The sequence below is a fragment of the Coregonus clupeaformis genome, chromosome 1, assembly GCF_020615455.1.
Source record: "Coregonus clupeaformis isolate EN_2021a chromosome 1, ASM2061545v1, whole genome shotgun sequence".
Classification (NCBI taxonomy): Eukaryota; Metazoa; Chordata; class Actinopteri; order Salmoniformes; family Salmonidae; genus Coregonus; species Coregonus clupeaformis.
The window spans coordinates 95,531,642-95,554,594 of NC_059192.1; the positions used below are offsets into that span (position 1 = coordinate 95,531,642).

Genomic DNA, 22,953 nt, shown 5'->3' on the forward strand with positions numbered 1-22,953 from the left:
ACGGGAGGGCGTCAGGAAGAACTAGACAGTCTGGACAGGGTGGCATCTGGAAGAACTAGAGAGTCTGGACAGGGGGCGTCAGGAAGAACTAGAGAGTCTGGACAGGGTGGCATCAGGAAGAACTAGACAGTCTGGACGGGGGCATCAGGAAGAACTAGAGAGTCTGGACAGGGGGGCATCAGGAAGAGCTAGAGAGTCTGGACAGGGGGGGCATCAGGAATAACTAGAGAGTCTGGACAGGGGGCGTCAGGAAGAACTAGAGAGTCTGGACGGGGGGCGTCAGGAAGAACTAGACAGTCTGGACGGGGGGGTTTGTCAGGAAGAACTAGAGAGTCTGGACAGGGGGCATTAGGAAGAACTAGACAGTCTGGACGGGGGGCGTCAGGAAGAACTAGACAGTCTGGACGGGGGGCGTCAGGAAAAACTAGACAGTCTGGACGGGGGGCGTCAGGAAGAACTAGAGAGTCTGGACGGGGGGCGTCAGGAAGAACTAGAGAGTCTGGACTGGGGGCGTCAGGAAGAACTAGACAGTCTGGACGGGGCGTCAGGAAGAACTAGACAGTCTGGACGGGGGGCGTCAGGAAGAACTAGACAGTCTGGACGGGGGGCGTCAGGAAGAACTAGACAGTCTGGACGGTGGGGGGGGCGTCAGGAAGAACTAGACAGTCTGGACGGACGGGGGCGTCAGGAAGAACTAGACAGTCTGGACGGGGGGCGTCAGGAAGAACTAGACAGTCTGGACAGGGTGGCATCAGGAAGAACTAGAGAGTCTGGACAGGGGGGCGTCAGGAAGAACTAGAGAGTCTGGACAGGGTGGCATCAGGAAGAACTAGACAGTCTGGACGGGGGGCATCAGGAAGAACTAGAGAGTCTGGACAGGGGGGCATCAGGAAGAGCTAGAGAGTCTGGACAGGGGGGCATCAGGAATAACTAGAGAGTCTGGACAGGGGGGCGTCAGGAAGAACTAGAGAGTCTGGACGGGGGGGCGTCAGGAAGAACTAGACAGTCTGGACGGGGGGGTTTGTCAGGAAGAACTAGAGAGTCTGGACAGGGGGGCATTAGGAAGAACTAGACAGTCTGGACGGGGGCGTCAGGAAGAACTAGACAGTCTGGACGGGGGGCGTCAGGAAAAACTAGACAGTCTGGACGGGGGGCGTCAGGAAGAACTAGAGAGTCTGGACGGGGGCGTCAGGAAGAACTAGAGAGTCTGGACTGGGGGCGTCAGGAAGAACTAGACAGTCTGGCGGGGGCGTCAGGAAGAACTAGACAGTCTGGACGGGGGGGGCGTCAGGAAGAACTAGACAGTCTGGACGGGGGCGTCAGGAAGAACTAGACAGTCTGGACGGGGGGCGTCAGGAAGAACTAGACAGTCTGGACGGTGGGGCGTCAGGAAGAACTAGAGAGTCTGGACAGGGGGGCGTCAGGAAGAACTAGACAGTCTGGATGGGGGGCGTCAGGAAGAACTAGAGAGTCTGGACTAGGGGCGTCAGGAAGAACTAGACAGTCTGGAGGGGCATCAGGAGCGTGGACGGGGGGCGTCAGGAAGAACTAGACAGTCTGGACGGTGGGGCGTCAGGAAGAACTAGAGAGTCTGGACAGGGGGGCGTCAGGAAGAACTAGACAGTCTGGACGGGGGGCGTCAGGAAGAACTAGAGAGTCTGGACAGGGGGGCGTCAGGAAGAACTAGACAGTCTGGACGGGGGGGGCATCAGGAAGAACTAGAGCGTCTGGACGGGGGGGCGTCAGGAAGAACTAGACAGTCTGGACGGGGGGGCGTCAGGAAGAACTAGACAGTCTGGACGGGGGGGCGTCAGGAAGAACTAGACAGTCTGGACAGGGTGGCATCAGGAAGAACTAGACAGTCTGGACGGGGGCGTCAGGAAGAACTAGAGAGTCTGGACAGGGGGGCATCAGGAAGAACTAGACAGTCTGGACGGGGGGCGTCAGGAAGAACTAGAGAGTCTGGACAGGGGGCGTCAGGAAGAACTAGACAGTCTGGACGGGGGGGCATCAGGAAGAACTAGAGAGTCTGGACGGGGGCGTCAGGAAGAACTAGACAGTCTGGATAGGGGGGGCATCAGGAAGAACTAGACAGTCTGGACGGGGGGCGTCAGGAAGAACTAGACAGTCTGGACGGGGGGGCGTCAGGAAGAACTAGACAGTCTGGACGGGGGGCGTCAGGAAGAACTAGACAGTCTGGACGGGGGGGCGTCAGGAAGAACTAGACAGTCTGGACAGGGTGGCGTCAGGAAGAACTAGACAGTCTGGACGGGGGGAGTCAGGAAGAACTAGAGATTCTGGACGGGGGGCGTCAGGAAGAACTAGAGAGTCTGGTTGGGGGGCGTCAGGAAGAAGTAGAGCGTCTAGACGGGGGACGGGGGACGGGACGGGACGGGGGGGGGGGGGGCGTCAGTAAAGCAATTCAGCTAATGACCTCCGTTATGTGCAGTGTCTGGTAAAGATGCTGCGAAAGACCGAACCGAACACTGCTTAGCTCTGACACACACATACAGTCACTGCATGGACAGACAGACAGACGGACGGACAGAGCAGAGCAGACTTACCGGGGCAGTATGTATCCAGGTTGTGGTTCCTCCTGGCAGTACAGGAGGTGTGTATAGGGGAGCCGAGCTCTGATTGTGGAATGTGAGGGCTCTCCACAAACGTTGCTTTCCGCAGGGGGGCTGGGAGCAGAAAGCACACACACACACACAGACAGAACACACACACGGGGACAAAGAACACCCAAATGATGAGAGAGAGAGAGTAGGAGAGAGGGGGAGTCAGACAGAGAGGGGGAGACAGACAGAGAGGGGGGAGACAGTCAGACAGAGAGGGGGAGACAGACAGAGAGGGGGAGACAGATAAAGAGAGCGGGGAGACAGATAGAGAGGGGGGAGACAGACAGAGAGGGTGGAGACAGATAAAGAGAGGGGGGAGACAGACAGAGAGGGGGAGACAGATAAAGAGGGGGGAGACAGATAAAGAGAGGGGGGAGACAGACAGAGAGGGGGGAGACAGATAAAGAGAGGGGGAGACAGAAAGCGAGGGAGACAGATAGAGGGAGACAGAGAGTGAAAGGAAGAGAGAGAGAGAGAGAGAGAGAGAGAGAGAGACAAAGAGAGAGGGAGACAGAGAGGGGGGAGACCGATAAAGAGAGGGGGAGACAGACAGAGAGGGGCGAGACAGACAGAGAGGGGGTTAGACAGAGAGGGGGAGACAGACAGAGAGGGGGGAGACAGACAGAGAGGGGGAGACAGACAGAGAGGGGGGAGACAGACAGAGAGGGGGGAGACAGACAGAGAGGGGGGAGACAGACAGAGAGGGGGGAGACAGACAGAGAGGGGGGAGACAGACAGAGAGGAGGGAGACAGACAGAGAGGGAGGAGACAGATAGAGAGGGGGGAGACAGACAGAGAGGAGGGAGACAGACAGAGAGGGAGGAGACAGACAGAGAGGGGGGAAGCAGACAGAGAGGGGGGAGGCAGACAGAGAGAGCTTATGAGATTGTGTCAGCACGTTGAAATGACTAACACGCAGCAAAGCTTATTCATGTCGATTCATTTTAATTGGGTCACAGGTAACTGGTCACAGGTAACTAGTCACAGGTACAACTTTAGCCCAAGATTGTTACAGTGACATAGTATACAGAACACCAAGAGCACAGCGGACACCAAGCCAATACCTCTTATACCAGGGCTCTCCAACCAGCTGACACCAAGCCAATACCTATTATACCAGGGCTCTCCAACCAGCTGACAGCAAGCCAATACCTCTTATACCAGGGCTCTCCAACCAGCTGACAGCAAGCCAATACCTCTTATACCAGGGCTCTCCAATCGTACCCTCCTGTAGGTTTTCGCTCTAACCCCAATTGTACCTAACCTGATTCAGTTTATCAACCAGATAATTATTTGAATCAGGTGCTCTAGATTAGGGTTAGAGTGAAAACGTACCGGACAGTAGCTCTCCAGGAACAGGGTTGGACAGCCCTGTCCTATACATTACTCCTACAGATGTAGGATCTTAATTTGATAATCTTGTTGCAGGATAACATTTATGCAGGAAATGTAAAACTTGTAGTGTATTTGAGGTAAAAAAAAAGGAAATGTTTAATTTCCACTTAGAAATTTCAGATTGATTTTCCCGTACGAAAAATGTATCAACCCCTTCAAAAATGTCCATTGATTATAATCTACATAATAATGTACATTTCCTGTTGTTGCAGGATTATTTTCCTGCTGTAGCAAACTGGCTCAAATTAAGATCCTACACCAGTATACATTACCCAATCACCTAATCACATTCCTTTGGCATTTTTAACTGTCAGGAGCTAAAGGTGATAATTACAGTATAACAGAACAGAATGTCAAACATCCTCATAGACTTCTATTGAATAATCATCCTCTCTAAACTTAAGAGCACTTAAAAATGTAAATGTCTGTCAGCCTGCCTAGTGACGCAATCAAATCAAATCAAATTGTATTTGTCACACGCGCATTACCGTGAAATGCTTACATACAAGCCCTCAACGAACAGTGCAGAATGAGAAAATATTTGCTAATTAAACTAAACTAAAAAAAAGTTACAATAAAATAACAATAACGAGGCTATATACAGGAGGTACCGGTACCAAGTCAATGTGAGGGGTACAGGTAAGTCGAGGTAATTGAGGTCATATGTACATGTAGGTAGGGTATAAAGTGACTATGCATAGATAATAAACAGTGAGTAGCAGCAGTGTAAAAAAGGGGGTCAATGTAAATAGTGTGGGTAGCCATTTGATTAGCTGTTTAGTAGTCTAATGGCTTGGGGGTAGAAGCTGTTAAGGAGCCTTTTGGACTTAGACATGGTGCTCTGGTACCATTTGCTGTGCGATAGCAGAGAGAACAGTCTATGACTAGGGTGGCTGGAGTATTTTACAATTTTTAGGGCCTTCCTCTGACACCGGCTGGTATAAAGGTCCTGGATGGCAGGAAGCTTGGCCCCAGTGATGTATTGGGCCGTACGCACTACCCTCTGAAGCGCCTTGCGGTCGGATGCCGAGCAGTTGCTATACCAGGCGGTGATGCAACCAGTCAGGATGCTCTCGATGGTGCAGCTGTAGAACTTTTTGATGATCTGAGGACCCATGCCAAATCTTTTCAGTCTCCTGAGGGGGAATAGGTGTTGTCGTGCCCTCTTCACGACTGTCTTGGTGTGTTTGGACCATGACAGTTTGTTTGTGACGTGGACACCAAGGAACTTGTCCAGGTGGGAAAGGGCAGTGTGGAGTGCAATAGAGATTGCGTCATCTGTGGATCTGTTGGGGTGGTATGCGAACTGGAGTGGGTCTAGGGTTTCTGGGATGATGGTGTTGATGTCGGTAGTCATTTAGGCTGGTTACCTTGCCGCTGTTGGGCACAGTGACTATTGGTGGTCTGCTTGAAACATGTACTGTATTACAGACTCGCTCAGGGACAGGTTGGAAATGTCAGTGAAGACACTTGCCAGTTGGTCAGCACATGCTCTGAGTACACATTCTGGTAATCTGTCTGCGGCCTTGTGAATGTTGACCTGTTTTAAGGTCTTACTCACATTGGCTACGGAGAGCGTGATCACACAGTCGTCCGGAACAGCTGGTGCTCTCATGCATGGTTCAGTATTGCTTGCCTCGAAGGGCACATAGAAGTCATTTAGCTCGTCTGGTAGGCTCGCGTCACTAGGCAGCTCGCGGCTGGGTAGCTCGCGGCTGGGCTTCCCTTTGTAATCCGTAATAGTTTGCGAGCCCTGCCACATCCGACGAACATCAGAGCCGGTGTAGTAGGATTCAATCTTAGTCCTGTATTGACGCTTTGCCTGTCTTGATGGTTCGTCGGAGGGCATAGCAGGATTTCTTATAAGCGTCCGGATTAGTGTCCCGCTCCTTGAAAGCAGCAGCTCTAGCCTTTAGCTCAGTGCGGATGTTGCCTGTAATCCATGGTTTCTGGTTGGGATATGTACGTAAGGTCACTGTGGGGACGAAGTCGTCGATGCACTTATTGATGAAGCCGGTGTCTGATGTGGTGTACTCCTCAATGCTATCTGAAGAATCCCGGAACATGTTCCAGTCTGTGCTAGCAAAACAGTCCTGTAGCTTAGCATCTGCGTCATCCGACCACTTCCGTATTGAGCTAGTCACTGTTACTTCCTTGGTTCAACAGAAAAATTGAGGAAAATAGAGCTATCTTGCATGCCCTTAGGATACTGTGACTGTTTTACCTTTCCTCTGTCATGATAGGTTGAAGCTACTGTCTGTATCTGTGCTGTACCATTAATGTTTGTGTTAAATGCCCAAATGGCCAGGCTGCATGTCAAGAGAGCTGAAACATCTGCCCCCGACCATGCCAACAACAACTGGAGTACAGCAAGAACAACTCAGCACTGTGGTTCAAGTAGGGCGAACACAGAGGGCTGAGAAGTGATTTTGTATTTGTATTTATTATGGATCCCCATTAGCTGGGGATCTGGACCCCTACAAATCATCTGGGCTAGACAATCTGGACCCTTTCTAAAACTAGCCACGGAAATTGTCGCAACCCCTATTACTAGCCTGTTCAACCTCTCATTCGTAACGTCTGAGATCCCCAGAGATTGGAAAGCTGTCGCGGTCATCCCCCTCTTCAAAGGGGGTGACATTCTAGATCCAAACTGTTACAGACCTATATCCATCCTGCCCTGCCTTTCAAAAGTTTTTGAAAGCCAAGTTAACAGATCACCGACCATTTCGAATCCCACCGTACCTTCTCCGCTATGCAATCCTGTTTCTGATGTGGTCATGGGTGCACCACGATATTATAACCGCGATCTATAATAGACAGTACTGTGCAGCCGTATTCATCGACCTGGCCAAGGCTTTCGACTCTGTCAACCACCGCATTCTTAATGGCAGACTAAATAGCCTTGGTTTCTCAAATGACTGGCTCGCCTGGTTCACCAAGTACTTCTCAGATAGAGTTCAATGTGTCAAATCGGAGGGCCTGTTGTCTGGACCTATGGCAGTCTCTATGGGGGTGCCACAGGCTACAAATACCTAGGTGTCTGGTTAGACTGTAAACTCTCCTTCCAGACTCACATTAAGCATCTCCAATCCAAAGTTAAATCTAGAATCGGCTTCCTATTTCGCAACAAAGCCTCCTTCACTCATGCTGCCAAACATGCCCTCGTAAAACTGACTATCCTACCGATCCTTGACTTCGGCGATGTCATTTACAAAATAGCCTCCAACACTCTACTCAGCAAATTGGATGTAGTCTATCACAGTGCCATCCGTTTTGTCACCAAAGCCCCATATACTAACCACCACTGTGACCTGTACGCTCTTGTTGGCTGGTCCTCACTACATATTCGTTGCCAAACCCACTGGCTCCCGGCCATCTATAAATCACTGCTAGGCAAATCCCCGTCTTATCTTAGCTCACTGGTCTCCATAGCAACACCCACCCGTAGTATGCGCTCCAGCAGGTATATCTCACTGGTCATCCCCAAAGCCAACACCTCCTTTGGCCGCCATTCCTTCCAGTTCTCTGCTGCCAATGACTGGAACGAATTGCAAAAATCTCTGAAGCTAGAGACTCTTATCTCCCTCACTAACTTTAAGCATCAGTTGTCAGAGCACCTTACCGATCACTGCACCTGTACACAGCCCATCTGAAATTAGCCCACCCAACTACCTCATCCCCATATTGTTATTTATTTTGCTAATTTGCACCCCAGTATCTCTATTTGCACATCATCTCTTGCACATCTATCATTCCAGTGTTAATACTAATTGTAATTATTTTGCACTATGGCCTATTTATTGCCTTACCTCCATAACTTGCTACATTTGAACACACTGTATATATATATTTTCTGTTGTATTTTTGACTTTATGTTTTGTTTTACCCCATATGTAACTCTGTGTTGTTGTTTTTAATCGCACTGCTTTGCAGCAGCTACTCTTCCTATTTTTTGGTCCTCTGTAGCTCAGCTGGTAGAGCACGGCGCTTGTAACGCTAAGGTAGTGGGTTCGATCCCCGGGACCACCCATACACAAAAAAAAAAATTTATGCACGCATGACTGTAAGTCGCTTTGGATAAAAGCGTCTGCTAAATGGCATATTATTATTATTATTATTATTATTATTATTTATAATACAGTCATAACAGATTTCACAACATATTAAGTGTGTGCCCTCAGGCCCCTACTCTACTACCACATACGTACAACACAAAATCCATGGGTACATGTGTGTATAGTGCGCATGTTATCGTGTGTATGAACGTGTCTGTGCCTATGTTTGTGTTGCTTCACAGTCCCCGCTGTTCCATAAGGTGTATTTTTACCAGTTTTTTTAAATCTAATTTTACTGGAATAGAGTTCATTGTAGTCATGGCTCTATGTAGTACTGTGCGCCTCCCATAGTCTGTTCTGGACTTGGGGACTGTGAAGAGACCACTGGTGGCATGTCTTGTGGGGTATGCATGGCTGTCCGAGCTGTGAGACAGTAGTTCAAACAGACAGCTCTGTGCATTCAACATGTCAATACCTCTCACAAATACAAGTAGTGATGAATTCAATCTCTCCTCCACTTTGAGCCAGGTGTCACGACTTCCGCCGAGACTGCCTCCCCTCCTTGTTCGGGCAGGTTTCGGCGTTCGTCGTCACCAGCTTACTAGCTACTGCCGCTCCCATTCTCATCACTCCACTTGTCTTGTCTTGTCAATCACACACACCTGATGCTCATCCCCTAATTAGTCTGTGTATAAGTGTTCCCTCTGCCCCCTTGTCTTTGTGAGTGATTGTTCTATGTGGGAGGAGAGTAGCTCGGTTGGGATACTCTCTCATTTATTTTGCCAGGGTTGATTTTCCCCTGTGTCATTACATTTATCGTATTTTCTGAGACTGTGTTTGGTCAGGGAGGATTGTTTCCCCTGTACCTGTTGCGATTGCCGTTGTAGGCGCATTGTATGTCTGGAAGGAATAAATCTGCATCCGGTTATTTTACTCCTGCGCCTGACTCCGTCCATCATTCACCACACGAGGAGAGATTTACATGCATATTATTAATGTTAGCTCTCTGTGTACATCTAAGGGCCAGTCGTGCTTCCCTGTTCTGAGCCAATTGCAATTTTCCTAAGTCCCTCTTTGTGGCACCTGACCACCCGACTGACCAGTAGTCCAGGTGCGACAAATCTAGGGCCTGTAGAACCTGCCTTGTTGATAGTGCTGTTAAGAAGGTAGAGTAGCACTTTATTATGGACAGACTTCTCCCCATCTTAGCTACTGTTGAATCAATATGTTTTGACCATATCAGTTTACAATCCAGGGTTATTCCAAGCAGTTTAGTCACCTCAACTTGCTCAATTTCCACATTATTTATTACAAGATTTAGATGAGGTTTAGGGTTTAGTGAATGATTTGTGTCAAATACAATGCTTTTAGTTTTTGAAATATTTAGGACTAACTTATTCCTTGCCACCCATTCTGAAACGAACTGCAGCTCTTTGTTGAGTGTTACAGTCATTTCAGTTTAGTCACCAATGCCAGGATCAGTGGCGGTCGGTGCTGTTCGACACATTTTTTTTTTTATGAGCATGGCCTTATTTCTATTACAGCATATTGGATGACTGTCATTCATATTCCATTCACCCAGCTCAATGTAACATTGATAGGTTTAGGCTACTACATGATACTCGAATTTGCCCTATACACATCATGAGGTTGCTACAGCCTAGCCTATGAATTAAAGTTTATTACGTAGGTGCGCAGGTCGAGAGACAAATTGTATTACTCAAGGTGACAGACAGTGACACACAGTGACACATTCAATACCGACTTGCACACTCTTGCCTGCAATCTTAGTCCAAACAGTTTTGATTGGACAAATTCAGGTAGGTCCCTCCCAGTTTCGTTCCGTTTGCTTCTGTTGAATAATTTTTTTGCAACAGAATCGGCTAAATGAATACACCCCTGATCACCCGAACACACAGTTCACTTTCATAGCAGCCACATAAAAACAGCATGATCACTTTGCTCGTTGTATAATTCCTTCTCGTATCTACGCGCTCTCCTCCTCTCACCTTCACCCTTCACTTGTGGACTTCAGTGCACAACACAACAACTGTCTTTGACCAGGCGCAAAAACCTCTCCAAGCAAACCTTCATATTATAACCGCTACACAGCCTACATCATTGTCACCATAGTAATGTCATAGTCAACAAACTAGAACTAACGTGTTAGTAAACCCACAATCATATCCATGTGTACAATCATGCAGTACACTGTACAGCAAGCAGTTTAGCAGTTACAGTTACAGTGTTACAGTTAGTGGTGGCAGGTAGGCTAGAGGTTAAGAGCGTTGGGCCAGTAACCGAAAGGTCGCTGATTCGAATACCCGAGCATACTAGGTGAAAAATCAGTCGATGTGCCCTTGAGCAAGGCACAACCCTAATGGCTCCTGTAAGTTGCTTTGGATAAGGGTGGCTGCTAAATGATAAAAATTTAAATGTGACCAGCGGCCCCCGGTGCCAATAAATTAATAAAACCAAAAGCTTACCTTGACTTGGAAGAGTTGAAGTGTTGGACGGCCTTAGCCAGCTAGCTAATGTAAATAGCATTCCTCTCTGTCTGAGTCAGGTTGTTTAGTAGGCTACATTAGTTGCATTAGCTAAGTAAGTGAAAGGTAAACTAAGAAGAAAAAAAATACAATGAAATATAGCTATCTCTCTCGCTCTGCTGCTTCTCCTTAATTTTGGAAGAAATTAATTTGTTCAAAACTGTTCAACTATTGTCTTTCTCTCTCTTTGAGTCAACTACTCACCACATTTTATGCACTGCAGTGCTAGCTAGCTGTAGCTTATGCTTTCAGTACTAGATTCATTCTCTGATCCTTTGATTGGATGAACAACATGTCAGTTCATACTGAAAGAGCTGTTTAAGTCTATAGAAGGGGGTGAGATCCATGAGCCTCCTAGCCCTTGTATTGAAGTCAATGTACCCAGAGGAGGAAGGAAAATAGCTGTCCTCCGGCTACTCCATGGTGCTACCCTACAGAGTGATGTTGAGGCTACTGTAGACCATTGCAAAACAGTGTGTTTTAATCAGTTAGTTGGTGAATGTTTCACTATTTTTATTTTTCTGAAATTCACTGAGGAGGTCTTCCCCTTCCTCCTATGAAGAGCCTCCACTGACAATAATAGGGGGTTCAATTCCTGGGACCCCCCATGTGTAAAAAATGGATGAGGCACGCATGACTGTAAGTCACTTTGGACAGCATGTATTATTATTATTATTATTATTATTATTATTATTATTATTATTATTATTATTATTATGTATTATTATATTAGGGTAATGGTTAGAGCAATCAATGACTGAACCAAATACAGTGGGTCTACATTGAGGTTAACCAAATACAGTGGGTCTCCATCGAGGTTAACCAAATAGTGTGCCAGTCAGGAAGGCCCTTACCAGCAGTACAGCATCAGTGTGCCAGTCAGGAAGGCCCTTACCAGCAGTACAGTATCAGTGTGCCAGTCAGGAAGGCCCTTACCAGCAGTACAGCATCAGTGTGCCAGTCAGGAAGGCCCTTACCAGCAGTACAGCATCAGTGTGCCAGCCAGGAAGGACCTTACCAGCCAGGCAGAGTGACAGAATGGCAGCAGGCAAATCCACTCGGCTAATAAATATCTATATGCAAATGCATGTTGCTGGAAAGATAGATATTTGAGACATCCTACATGATTGGGTGTTTGTGTGTGGTAGTGTGGTAGCGTGGTGGAAGCATGGTAGCATGGTAGCGTGGTAGCGTTGTAGCGTGGGAGCGTGGTAGTGTTGGTAGCGTGGTAGCGTGGTAGCGTGGGAGCGTGGTAGTGTTGTAGCATGGTAGCGTGGTAGTGTGGTAGTGTTGGTAGTGTTGGTAGTGTTGGTAGCGTGGTAGCGTGGGAGCATGGTAGCGTGGTAGTGTTGGTAGTGTTGGTAGTGTTGGTAGCGTGGTAGCATGGTAGTGTGGGAGTGTGGTAGTGTGGTAGTGTGGTAGTGTTGGTAGTGTTGGTATTGCGGTAGTGTTGGTAGCGTGGTAGCGTTGTAGCGTGGGAGCGTGGTAGTGTTGGTAGCGTAGTAGCGTTGTAGCGTGATAGGGTTGGTAGTGTTGGTAGTGTTGGTAGTGTTGGTAGCGTGATAGCATGGTAGCGTGGGAGCGAGGTAGCATGGTAGTGTGGTAGTGTTGGTAGTGTTGGTAGTGTGGTAGTGTTGGTATTGCGGTAGTTTTGGTAGTGTGGTAGCGTGGGAGCATGGTAGCGTGGTAGTGTTGGTAGTGGTGGTAGTGTAGGTAAAGTGGTAGTGTTGGTAGCGTGGTAGCGTGGGAGCATGGTAGCGTGGTAGTGTTGGTAGTGGTGGTAGTGTTGGTAAAGTGGTAGTCTTGGTAGTGTTGGTAGTGTGGTAGCGTGGGAGCGTGGTAGTGTTGGTAGTGTTGGTAGTGTGGTAGTGTGTGTAGTGTGGGTAGTGTTGGTAGCGTTGTAGCGTGGTAGTGTGGTAGTATTGGTAGTGTTGGTAGCGTGGTAGCATGGTAGTGTGGGAGTGTGGTAGTGTTGGTAGCGTGGGAGCGTGGTAGCGTTGTAGCGTGGCAGTGTTGGTAGTGTTGGTAGCATGGTAGTGTTGGTAACATCGTAGTGTTGGTAGCGTGGTAGTGTTGGTAGCGTGGTGGTGTTGGTAGCGTGCTAGTGTTGGTAGCGTCGTAGTGTTGGTAGCGTGGTAGTGTTGGTAGCGTGGTAGTGTTGGTAGCGTGGTAGTTTTGGTAGCGTCGTAGTGTTGGTAGTGTTGGTAGCGTGGTAGTGTTGGTAGCGTGGTAGTGTTGGTAGCGTCGTAGTGTTGGTAGCGTGGTAGTGTTGGTAGTGTTGGTAGTGTGGTAGTGTTGGTAGCGTGGTAGTGTTGGTAGCATGGTACCTTACTAGGCCTACTACAGTAACTACTACAGTAACTACTACAGTAACTACTACAGTACCTCTACCGTACCTCTACAGTAACTACTACAGTACCTCTACAGTAACTACTACAGTACTTCTACAGTAACTACGACACTAACTACTACAGTAACTACTACAGTAACTATTAAAGTAACTACTAGTACCTCTACAGTAACTACTATAGTACATCTACAGTAACTACTACAGTACCTCAAAAGTAACTACTACAGTACCACTACAGCAACTACCCCAGTAACTTACTAGGCCTACTACAGTCACTACTACAGTAACTACTAGTACCTCTACAGTAATTACTATAGTACATCTACAGTAACTACTACAGTAACTACTACAGTATCTCTACAGTAACTACTAAAGTACCTATACAGTAACTACTACAGTACCTCTACAGTACCTTACTAGGCCTACTACAGTAACTACTACGGTACCTCTACAGTAACTACTACAGTACCTCTGCAGTACAGTAACCACTACAGTAACTACTGCAGTACCTCTACAGTAACTACTACAGTACCACTACAGTAACTACTACAGTACCTTACTAGGCTTACTACAGTTACTCCTACAGTAATTACTATAGTACCTCTACAGTACCACTACAGTAACTACTACAGTACCTCTACAGTAACTACTACAATACCTCTACAGTACCACTACAGTACCTCTACAGTAATTACGACACTAACTACTACAGTACCTCTACAGTACCTCTACAGTAACTATTACAGTAACTACTACAGTACCTCTACAGTAATTACGACACTAACTACTACAGTACCTCTACAGTACCTCTACAGTAACTATTACAGTAACTACTACAGTACCTCTACAGTACCTACTACAGTACCTTACTAGGCCTACAACAGTAACTACTACAGTACCTCTACAGTAACTACTACAGTAACTACTAGTACCTCTACAGTAACTACTACAGTACCTCTACAGTAACTACTACAGTACCACTACAGTAACTACTACAGTAACTACTACAGTACCACTACAGTAACTACAACAGTAACTACTACAGTACCTCTACACTAACTACTATATTAACTACTACAGTAACCACTACAGTAACCACTACAGTAACCACTACATAACCTCTACAGAACATCTACAGTACCTCTACAGTAACCACTACAGTAACTACTACAGCAACTACTACAGTACCTCTACAGTAACTACTACAGTACCTCTACAGTTCCTTACTAGGCCTACTACAGTACCTCTACAGTAACTACTACAGTACCTCTACAGTTCCTTACTAGGCCTACTACAGTACCTCTTAAAGCCTGTCTGGTTGGATGGTTGTCTAAACAACACTGGCTAGTTGAGAGTGAAACACTGGAAGGTGTTGTGTTCATTCAGTTCAGACTGAAAATATAGGCTGCTGACAGCACCCCTGTATAAGCTCCATTAACTCAGCTGCTTCAGTGTGTGTGTGTGTGTCTATCATTACAGCCAAGGGGGGATTAGCCCACTGATGTAACACACACACAACACACAACATAACACACACAGGGGGGAGGAGCTGATCTGCTAAGAACACTCATTAGCGGTGGTTCTGTCCTTCTCAACTCTGCCCCAAATGCTGTTGATTTTGTGCCTCAGATAACCTGTGTGCCAGCAGGATAACAGCTTAAAGCAACTCCAATATTGTTCATAATGTTATAGCTACGGGACGGTTTGGTAAGGTTTAAAAGACTCTCACATAGCTAGCATGAAACTTCAAGTACGGCTCACAAGACTACATCCAAAGCTTACATGCTAGTATTAGTCATGTAAGGTTAGTCAACACTACATCTAACCAATGCTTACATAAGATAAGATAATGACTTGAATATCCCCATGGGGAAATGCTGTTTGCGTCTCTGTGTACATTAACATTCAGTATGATCATACATACAAAATACATCAATATAAATACAAGGAGAATGAAACAACACATGAAGACAAACACTATCAACAATCAAAAACAAAACGGCAAACGCAAACACACAAGCCGCGGGTCAGGATCCTATAGCCAACAGCCTTGGTCAATATGGTCCATGAGAGTCTGGTGATCCAGAGAGGGAAGGGCACTCAACATGTACTGCACTGACACAAATGACTGATGATTGGTTGAAAGAAATTGATAATAAGAAGATTGTGGGAGCTGTACTGTTAGATTTCAGTGCAGCCTTTGATATTTTTGACCATAACCTGTTGTTGAAAAAACATATGTGTTATGGCTTTTCAACCTCTGCCATATTGTGGATTCAGAGCTATCTATCTAATAGAACTCAAATAATTGTCTTTAATGGAAGCTTCTCTAATGTCAAACATGTAAAGTGTGGTGTACCACAGGGCAGCTCTCTAGGCCCTCTACTCTTTTCTATTTTTACCAATGACCTGCCACTGGCATTAAACAAAGCATGTGTGTCCATGTATGCTGATGATTCAACCATATACGCATCAGCAACCACAGCTAATGAAATAACCGAAACCCTTAACAAAGAGTTGCAGTCTGTTTTGGAATGGGTGGCCACTAATAAACTGGTCCTGAACATCTCTAAAACTAAGATCATTGTATTTGGTACAAATCATTCCTTAAGTTCTAGACCTCAGCTGAATCTGAGAATGAATGGTGTGGTTGTTGAACAAGTTGAGGAGACTAAATTACTTGGCGTTACCTTAGATTGTAAACTATCATGGTCAAAACATATAGATTCAATGGTTGTAAAGATGTGGAGAGGTCTGTCCGTAATAAAGAGATGCTCTGCTTTTTTGACACCACACTCCAAAAAGCAAGTTCTGCAGGCTCTAGTTTTGTCTAATCTTGATTATTGTCCAGTCGTGTGGTCCAGTGCTGCAAGGAAAGACCTAGTTAAGCTGCAGCTGGCCCAAAACAGAGTGGCACGTCTTGCTCTTCATTGTAATCAGAGGGCTGATATAAATACTATGCATGCCAGTCTCTTGGCTAAGAGTTGAGGAGAGACTGACTGCATCCCTTCTTCTTTTTATAAGAAATGTTAATGTGTTGAAAATCCCAAATTGTTTGCATAGTCAACTTACACACAGCTCTGACACACACACTTACCCCACCAGACATGCCACCAGGGGTCTTTTCACAGTCCCCAAATCCAGAACAAATTCAAGAAAGCGTACAGTATTATATAGAGCCATTATTGCATGGAACTCCGTTTCATCTCATATTGCTCAAATAAACAGCAAACCTGGTTTCAAAAAACAGATAAAGCAACACCTCATGGCATAACGCCTCTCCCCTATTTCACCTAGATAGTTTGTTTGTATGTATTGATATGTAGGCTATGTGTGCCTTTAATTTTTTGTTTTATGTAGTTCTGTCCTTGAGATGTATTATGTCATGTTTCATGTTTTGTGTGCACCCCAGGAAGAGTAGCTGCTGCTTTTGCAACAGCTAATTGGGATCCTAATAAAATACCAAAAACACCAAACTCCAGTACAGGCCTATGATGTATTCTACTGGGGTTATTCAACTGCCACCCACATTACTAGTCATTACTTAAGGACTTAAACTCCATGGGATGCGTTCCAAATGGTACCCTATTCCCTATAGTGTGCACTACTAGTGCACTACCCTGGTCAAAAGTAGTGCCAGCCACCTGCCGCTGTCAGCAATCATGGTCAATGTGGAGGTGGGATCACTTGCTCTTCAGACAACCACAGTGGAGGAAGGGAGGAAATGTCTAGAGGGTGAGACAGACTGAGAATGATGGCTAGAGGGTGAGACAGACTGAGAATGATGACTAGAGGGTGAGACAGACTGAGAATGATGACTAGAGGGTGAGACAGACTGAGAATGATGACTAGTGGATGAGACAGACTGAGAATGATGACTAGTGGATGAGACAGACGACTGAGAATGATGACTAGAGGGTGAGACAAACTGAGAATGATGACTAGAGGGTGAGACAGACTGAGAATTACACATCAACACCAGTATAGAGTTATGTGATACTGTTATACTGCATTGAGGACGCACTCTTCAGATAACTATAGTGGAGGAGAGGCTACAGGGTGAGTGTATAGCTGGGACAGGCTGAGAATGACATACCAGTAACACATTGAGGAGGTAGTCTTCAGGTAAACATAGTGGAGGAAGAGAGAGAGAGACTTGAGAATGACACACCATCAGTGTAGAGTTATGTGACTCTGTGATTGAGCTGTGCATTTAAGAGGTGAGAGTACAGTAGAATTGCCTCAGACCTAATGTGGATGGATGATGGAGCTGACTCTAATAATAGCCGGCATGCCTTGACCCTTAACCCATGACCCCAGTCCCAGCTGAGTTCTAACCTCTAGCGAGGCTATTTATAGGCCCAGAGCAGTGCATGATGGACTAGGTCTGCTGCAGGCCTTGGCAGGTCCTCCTACCTCTGTCATCATACTGTATATACCTATTCACCCACACTAACCCATTCAAACAATCAAGTACATGTATTTATAAAACCCTTTTTACATTAGCAGTTTGTCACAAAGTACATTCCAGTAACCCGGCCTAGACTCCAAAGAGCAAGCAGAAGCACAGTGTCTTTGGGTAAAGAAAACATCCTAATCAATTCAAGCCATCCCACTGTGAATAAACTACATACTGTAGATCCTACTGTGAATAACCTCACATACTGTAGATATGACTGTGAATAACCTCACATACTGTAGATACTACTGTGAATAACCTACATACTGTAGATCCTACTGTGAATAACCTACATACTGTAGATCCCTTCAGTTAAAATCTGGACTGTGAAGCCAGTTCCACTGCTTTTTTTCATTCTTCCACTCTAATTAGGGACAGATCAGAAAACCAGCAGGCTCCGGACCTCATAGGGTGAGATCTGAATACCCCTGCTGTAGATGGATACCCTGGCTGACATTGAGTCAAATAGAAGGTTAACAATACATAGGATTTAGGAGCGCTTTTCTAAAACCGAAAAATACACTTTACAGTCCATTCCATGCCAAGGCCTCTGGTTATTGAGTTATTTCAGGCAAGGTGTGTTTGAGAAGAGAGGAGGTGAAACCTAAAAGACTAACATATCTGGCTCAACATAACCACTGTCAATGGATACATTACTCCAAACCCTAGCCTAGATAACAGTCCTCTCCTCCCACTGATATATGATTTATACTGAAGAACAGGTATTAAAGGGGTTTTGGGACACTGGTGTCATCGCAATGCTGTAATGCTGCACAGTGGACTATGACGTCTGAGACAGCACTAGTGACACGCGCACACACACACACACACACACACACACACACACACACACACACACACGAGCGCATGCAAACACACAGACAGACAGACACACCTGATTTGCTGAGCTTGGTAGCGTCATCATTAGCAGATGAGTGGTGGGGTAGTCAGTGTATGTAACGCATGGTAATCCCACTGCTGTGTTTTGTAAGCAAATCATTATCAGGCCTATTAATAGCACACTGTGGGTTTCTCATTCTAACACTAACACAGCTTCTTCTAGAACAGTCTTTGTGTTCTTCCCAAATTGCACCCTATTCCCTATTTGGTGCACTGCTATGGGCCCTGGTCAAAAAAGTGCACAGTATAGGAAATGGGGTGCAATTTGGGATGCAACCTTTCACTGTATAAGGACCCAATGAAAACCCAATAGAACAAAAAAGTAATACACATTGACAATAAATCCACTTAGTTTACAACATATACTGACTCCTACTAACAAGTTAAATTGACTCATTCCAATTCCATAGCTCCTTCTAGACAAGTCTTGCAATGTTAAATCACCCTGTGTGAACCCAATGGAACAACAGTCATTCCCAATAAATTATTTTACTTTCCAACTTAACTCCTACTAAAGGCACAAAAAAGTTACATATTTACAATACATTAATTTACTTTCCGATCTACATTAAGGCCAGGCATCACAGGCTGAAATGAATTTTTTGCATCTACCTATCAATTTTGAGATTTGTTGGTATTTTGGTCCATTAATATTAGAATTGTAACATAAAAATGTCTAAAACGTATCATGCAACCGTCATAAAACTGTTAATGAATTGTAACCACTTTAAAATGGACATACAACAACAATTTAAAAGCTCACTACATTGCATTACACATAATTTAAAATGCCATTTCATAGAGAATGTTACAAACTGGACTATATTTAGTAATTTATTTTGAAGAGACGGTGATTGGGTCTAAATAGGCATTTGGTGTTGTCTAATTTCAGTGTACTAGTCTTTAACTGCAGAAGTCACAGACTCCTCCCACACGCCAACACATTTATCTCAGCTTCAGAAGCATCTGCTTTCACCAAATGTTGTGTGGTTATGCTTAGAAACACTGAGCGTACAAAACACTCATCTGATTGAAGAGGATTTAAGTGTATACTCTTCAGACTTGCCCAGAGGGAATTGTTGACACTGTATGTTGTCAATTTAGTATTTTACAGATATAAAAATCTAAAAAAAGTATTTATCCACAATCTGCTCTGGACAAGTCCGTTCCTGGAGGGTATTTGGTATTTTTTGTATTTTATTAGGATCCCCATTAGCTGTCTTAACAAAATGAAACCAAAATATTTAGGCTGATTTCATCCAGTGTCCAGAAAAATGGATTTGCGCAATATGCACAAGTCATGGTACCAGTATTTGTATTTTTCGCGCATCATGTCCAAATCATCCAAAATAATCTAAAATGTATTGTGAAGCTCAACAAAGTCACTTATACATGATTTGTACATGATGCGCAAAAAATGCTAATATCGGTACCATGACTTGAATGGGATTAGTGCCACAAATGCTAAAACGTTAGCATGTGGACACAGTGTCAGCAAAACTAAACCAAAACTTGCTGTCTTACCTTGTCCATAGACTGCTTACAGGGTAAGGAAACCAACATGTAATTTTGTAATTTGGGTGAACTATCCCTTTAACCTGCATTAACTCATAGTGAAGGGTTAATTATGGCAACAAAATTGTGGATGAGTTGTGTTGCCGCGGTGACACTAAGGTGATGGGAGGACTTAACGGGCTCCAAGTACTTTTCAACAGCCTCCACCTCTCCACTACTCCACCAGCTAGCCAGACAGCAAACATAATGAGATTCCTGTTGTAACCTTTCGCTCTGAGAGACAATGTGAGGGTTTTTACAGTAGAGTGGTTTCGTCAATGTTTGATTTATTGCTGGGGTGTCACCATACTGAGTACAGACTGTGCCCACTTTTCTAAGGAGAAAGAGTCTGCGCCCCAAATGGCACCCTATTCCCTATAGTGTGCACTACTTTTGACCAGAGCCCTATGGACCCTTATCATAAGTAGTGCACTACATTGGGAATAGGGTGCCATTTGTGACATAACCAGTCTCTCTCTCAGTGGGATGGCTGGTTTTTTGATAAGCATTGAATGGTGAAAAGGGTCTGTACGAAGCTCCAACGTGCAGTAACCAACCCAGAGGCTATATGAAGAGAATAGAATACACTTTGATAACCAAATTAACCTTAAATTAATTGGACTATTATTACTAATGTGCAACATTCCCCATTTGAATGTGGGTGTGGCTAGCTGTAGCCTGTCTTTCAGCACTGATGTAGAAAATCAATTAACGGCACATGCTACTTCCATTCACTTTAATGTTCAATTATTTCTTAGGCAATGCTCTAAAGGTGCTTGTACCGGTAGATTAATCCTATCTGCATTGGTCTATCCCTCCTATACATGACCTTCAGCTCAACAGGAGATATGCTTTGTGACAGGTTCACATCCTTCAACATCATCCAAGATGGCAGGCGGAGAGGTGAATGCATACAGGTCATCATCAAGCCCTGTGATGGAATCATGTAATTACATAGGCCATGCACCCACACGTGCATACAAACACCATTATAGACACACACACACACACGCACACACACACACACACACACACACACACACACACATACACACATACACACATACACAGCAATACAGGCTGATTGTTTGTGTCTAAAACACAAAGATGGCATAGCAGTGCGGTCGTGTATTCTGTAGTGTCCTCGTGTAAATAGCCAGTTTTTGTTTTGTTTTTTGGTCTTTTCGTATATATTTCTCAATCTCACTTTCCATCCTTTAACTAAATATACTTTCCTGCAACCCGCCTCACCCAATGTGGAACAGATTCTATTATTTCTTTATACCTTTTTTATCTAGAACCTCCAGCTGAAACTAGCCAGCTAGCCAGCTAGCCAGCTAACTAGCTACTTGCTATTAGCCACCGTTAGCGGTCTTCACCATTGTCCGTGGCCTGCACTACCTACCAGCCAGTACTAGCCTGGACAATTATTGGCCAGTCTGCACAGTCTTCACAGCGCGCTATCGACCCAGAGCATATCGGATTTTCTGAATCGGATTCACTGAATCACCGGATCATCGCAACTAGCTAGCTGTAACCGAATGGCTATTGTTGTTGGCTAATCACCACTGTCCCGAAGCTAGCCCCAGTTAGCCTTGAGCTAGCCTCGAGCCAGGCCCATCTCCCGGCTATCTACCTCTCTGTCAACCGGACGGGACCTCCTAGTGTTGACACAGAGCCCCGCCGACTGGTCAGCTGACGTAATCGTCTGATGTGGTTTCAACGGGCTTCCCGTTGCGACGACCATGAGGATCCATCTGCTAGCCCCGGTCCGCTAGCACACGCAATCAACAGCCGTGCCTCCTGCTCGCCTGTGCCGTAGCAGCCACCGAACTGCTCCCGGACTCACCTATTGCTGTTCACTGGACCTTATGATCACTCAGCTACACAGCTGATGCCTGCTGGACTGTTCCTTTATACGGTACCCCATCCTTTTTATCTGTTTAGCCTCAGCCCAAACTTTCGTTGCCATTACCAGCTATTGTCTTAGCTCTCTCGAATGACACCTGTGATTGCTATATGCCTATCGCCCATGTCAATATGCCTTGCCTATTGCTGTTTCTGTTTCAGTTAGTTCTTATTGTACTATTTCACTGTAGAGCCCCCAGTCCCACTCAACCTGCCTCAGATAGCTCCTTTGTCCCACCCCCCCATACACGCGGAGACCGGCTCAATCGGTGCCTCCAGTGATGCTATCTCTTTCATCGTTACCCAACGCTTAGATTTACCTCCACTGTACTCATATCCTTCCATATCCTTGTCTGTACATAATGCCCTGAATCTATTCTACAACGCCCGGAAATCTGCCCCTTTTATTCTCTGTACCCAACGCACTAGAAGACCAGTTCTTAAAGCCTTTAGCCGTATCCTTATTCTATTCCTCCTCTGTTCCTCTGGTGATGTAGAGGTTAACCCAGGCCCTGTAGATCCCAGTATCACTCCTACCCCACAGGCGCTATCATTTGTTGACTTCTGTAACCGTAAAAGCATTGGTTTCTTGCATGTTAACATCAGAAGCCTCCTCCCTAAGTTTGAGTTATTCACTGCATTAGCACACTCCGCCAACCCTGATGTTCTAGCAGTGTCTGAATCCTGGCTTAGGAAGGCCACCAAAAATTCAGAAATTTCCATCCCCAACATTTTCCGTCTAGAAAGAACTGCCAAAGGGGGCGGAGTTGCAATCTACTGTAGAGATAGCCTGCAGAGCTCTATCATACTATCCAGGTCTGTGCCCAAGCAGTTTGAGCTTCTACTTCTAAAAATCCACCTTTCCAGAAATAAGTCTCTCACTGTTGCCGCTTGCTACAGACCCCCCTCAGCCCCCAGCTGTGCCCTGGACACCATATGTGAATTGATTGCCCCCCATCTATCCTCAGAGTTCGTACTGCTTGGTGACCTAAACTGGGATATGCTTAACACCCCGGTCGTACTACAATCTAAACTAGATGCCCTCAATCTCACACAAATTATCAAGGAACCTACCAGGTACAACCCTAAATCCGTAAACATGGGCACCCTCATAGATATCATCCTGACAAATTTACCCTCTAAATACACCTCCGCTGTCTTC

At 45.7% G+C, this 22,953-nt stretch overlaps 1 protein-coding gene across 4 annotated transcripts in view; it reads right to left on the reverse strand.

Moving 5' to 3' along the window:
* Positions 1-22,953, reverse strand: part of LOC121577848 (protein TANC2) — a 151,487-nt gene that overhangs the window by 120,767 nt on the left and 7,767 nt on the right. For all 4 annotated transcript variants that reach the window (XR_006002689.2, XR_006002686.2, XM_041891806.2 and 1 more), the window contains exon 2: positions 2,565-2,684. Coding sequence is in view for 2 of the 4 variants with exons in the window: in XM_041891806.2 (XP_041747740.1) it covers positions 2,565-2,684 (120 nt within the window). In the remaining 2 variants the exon portion in view is untranslated. The remainder of the gene's footprint in view (positions 1-2,564; positions 2,685-22,953) is intronic.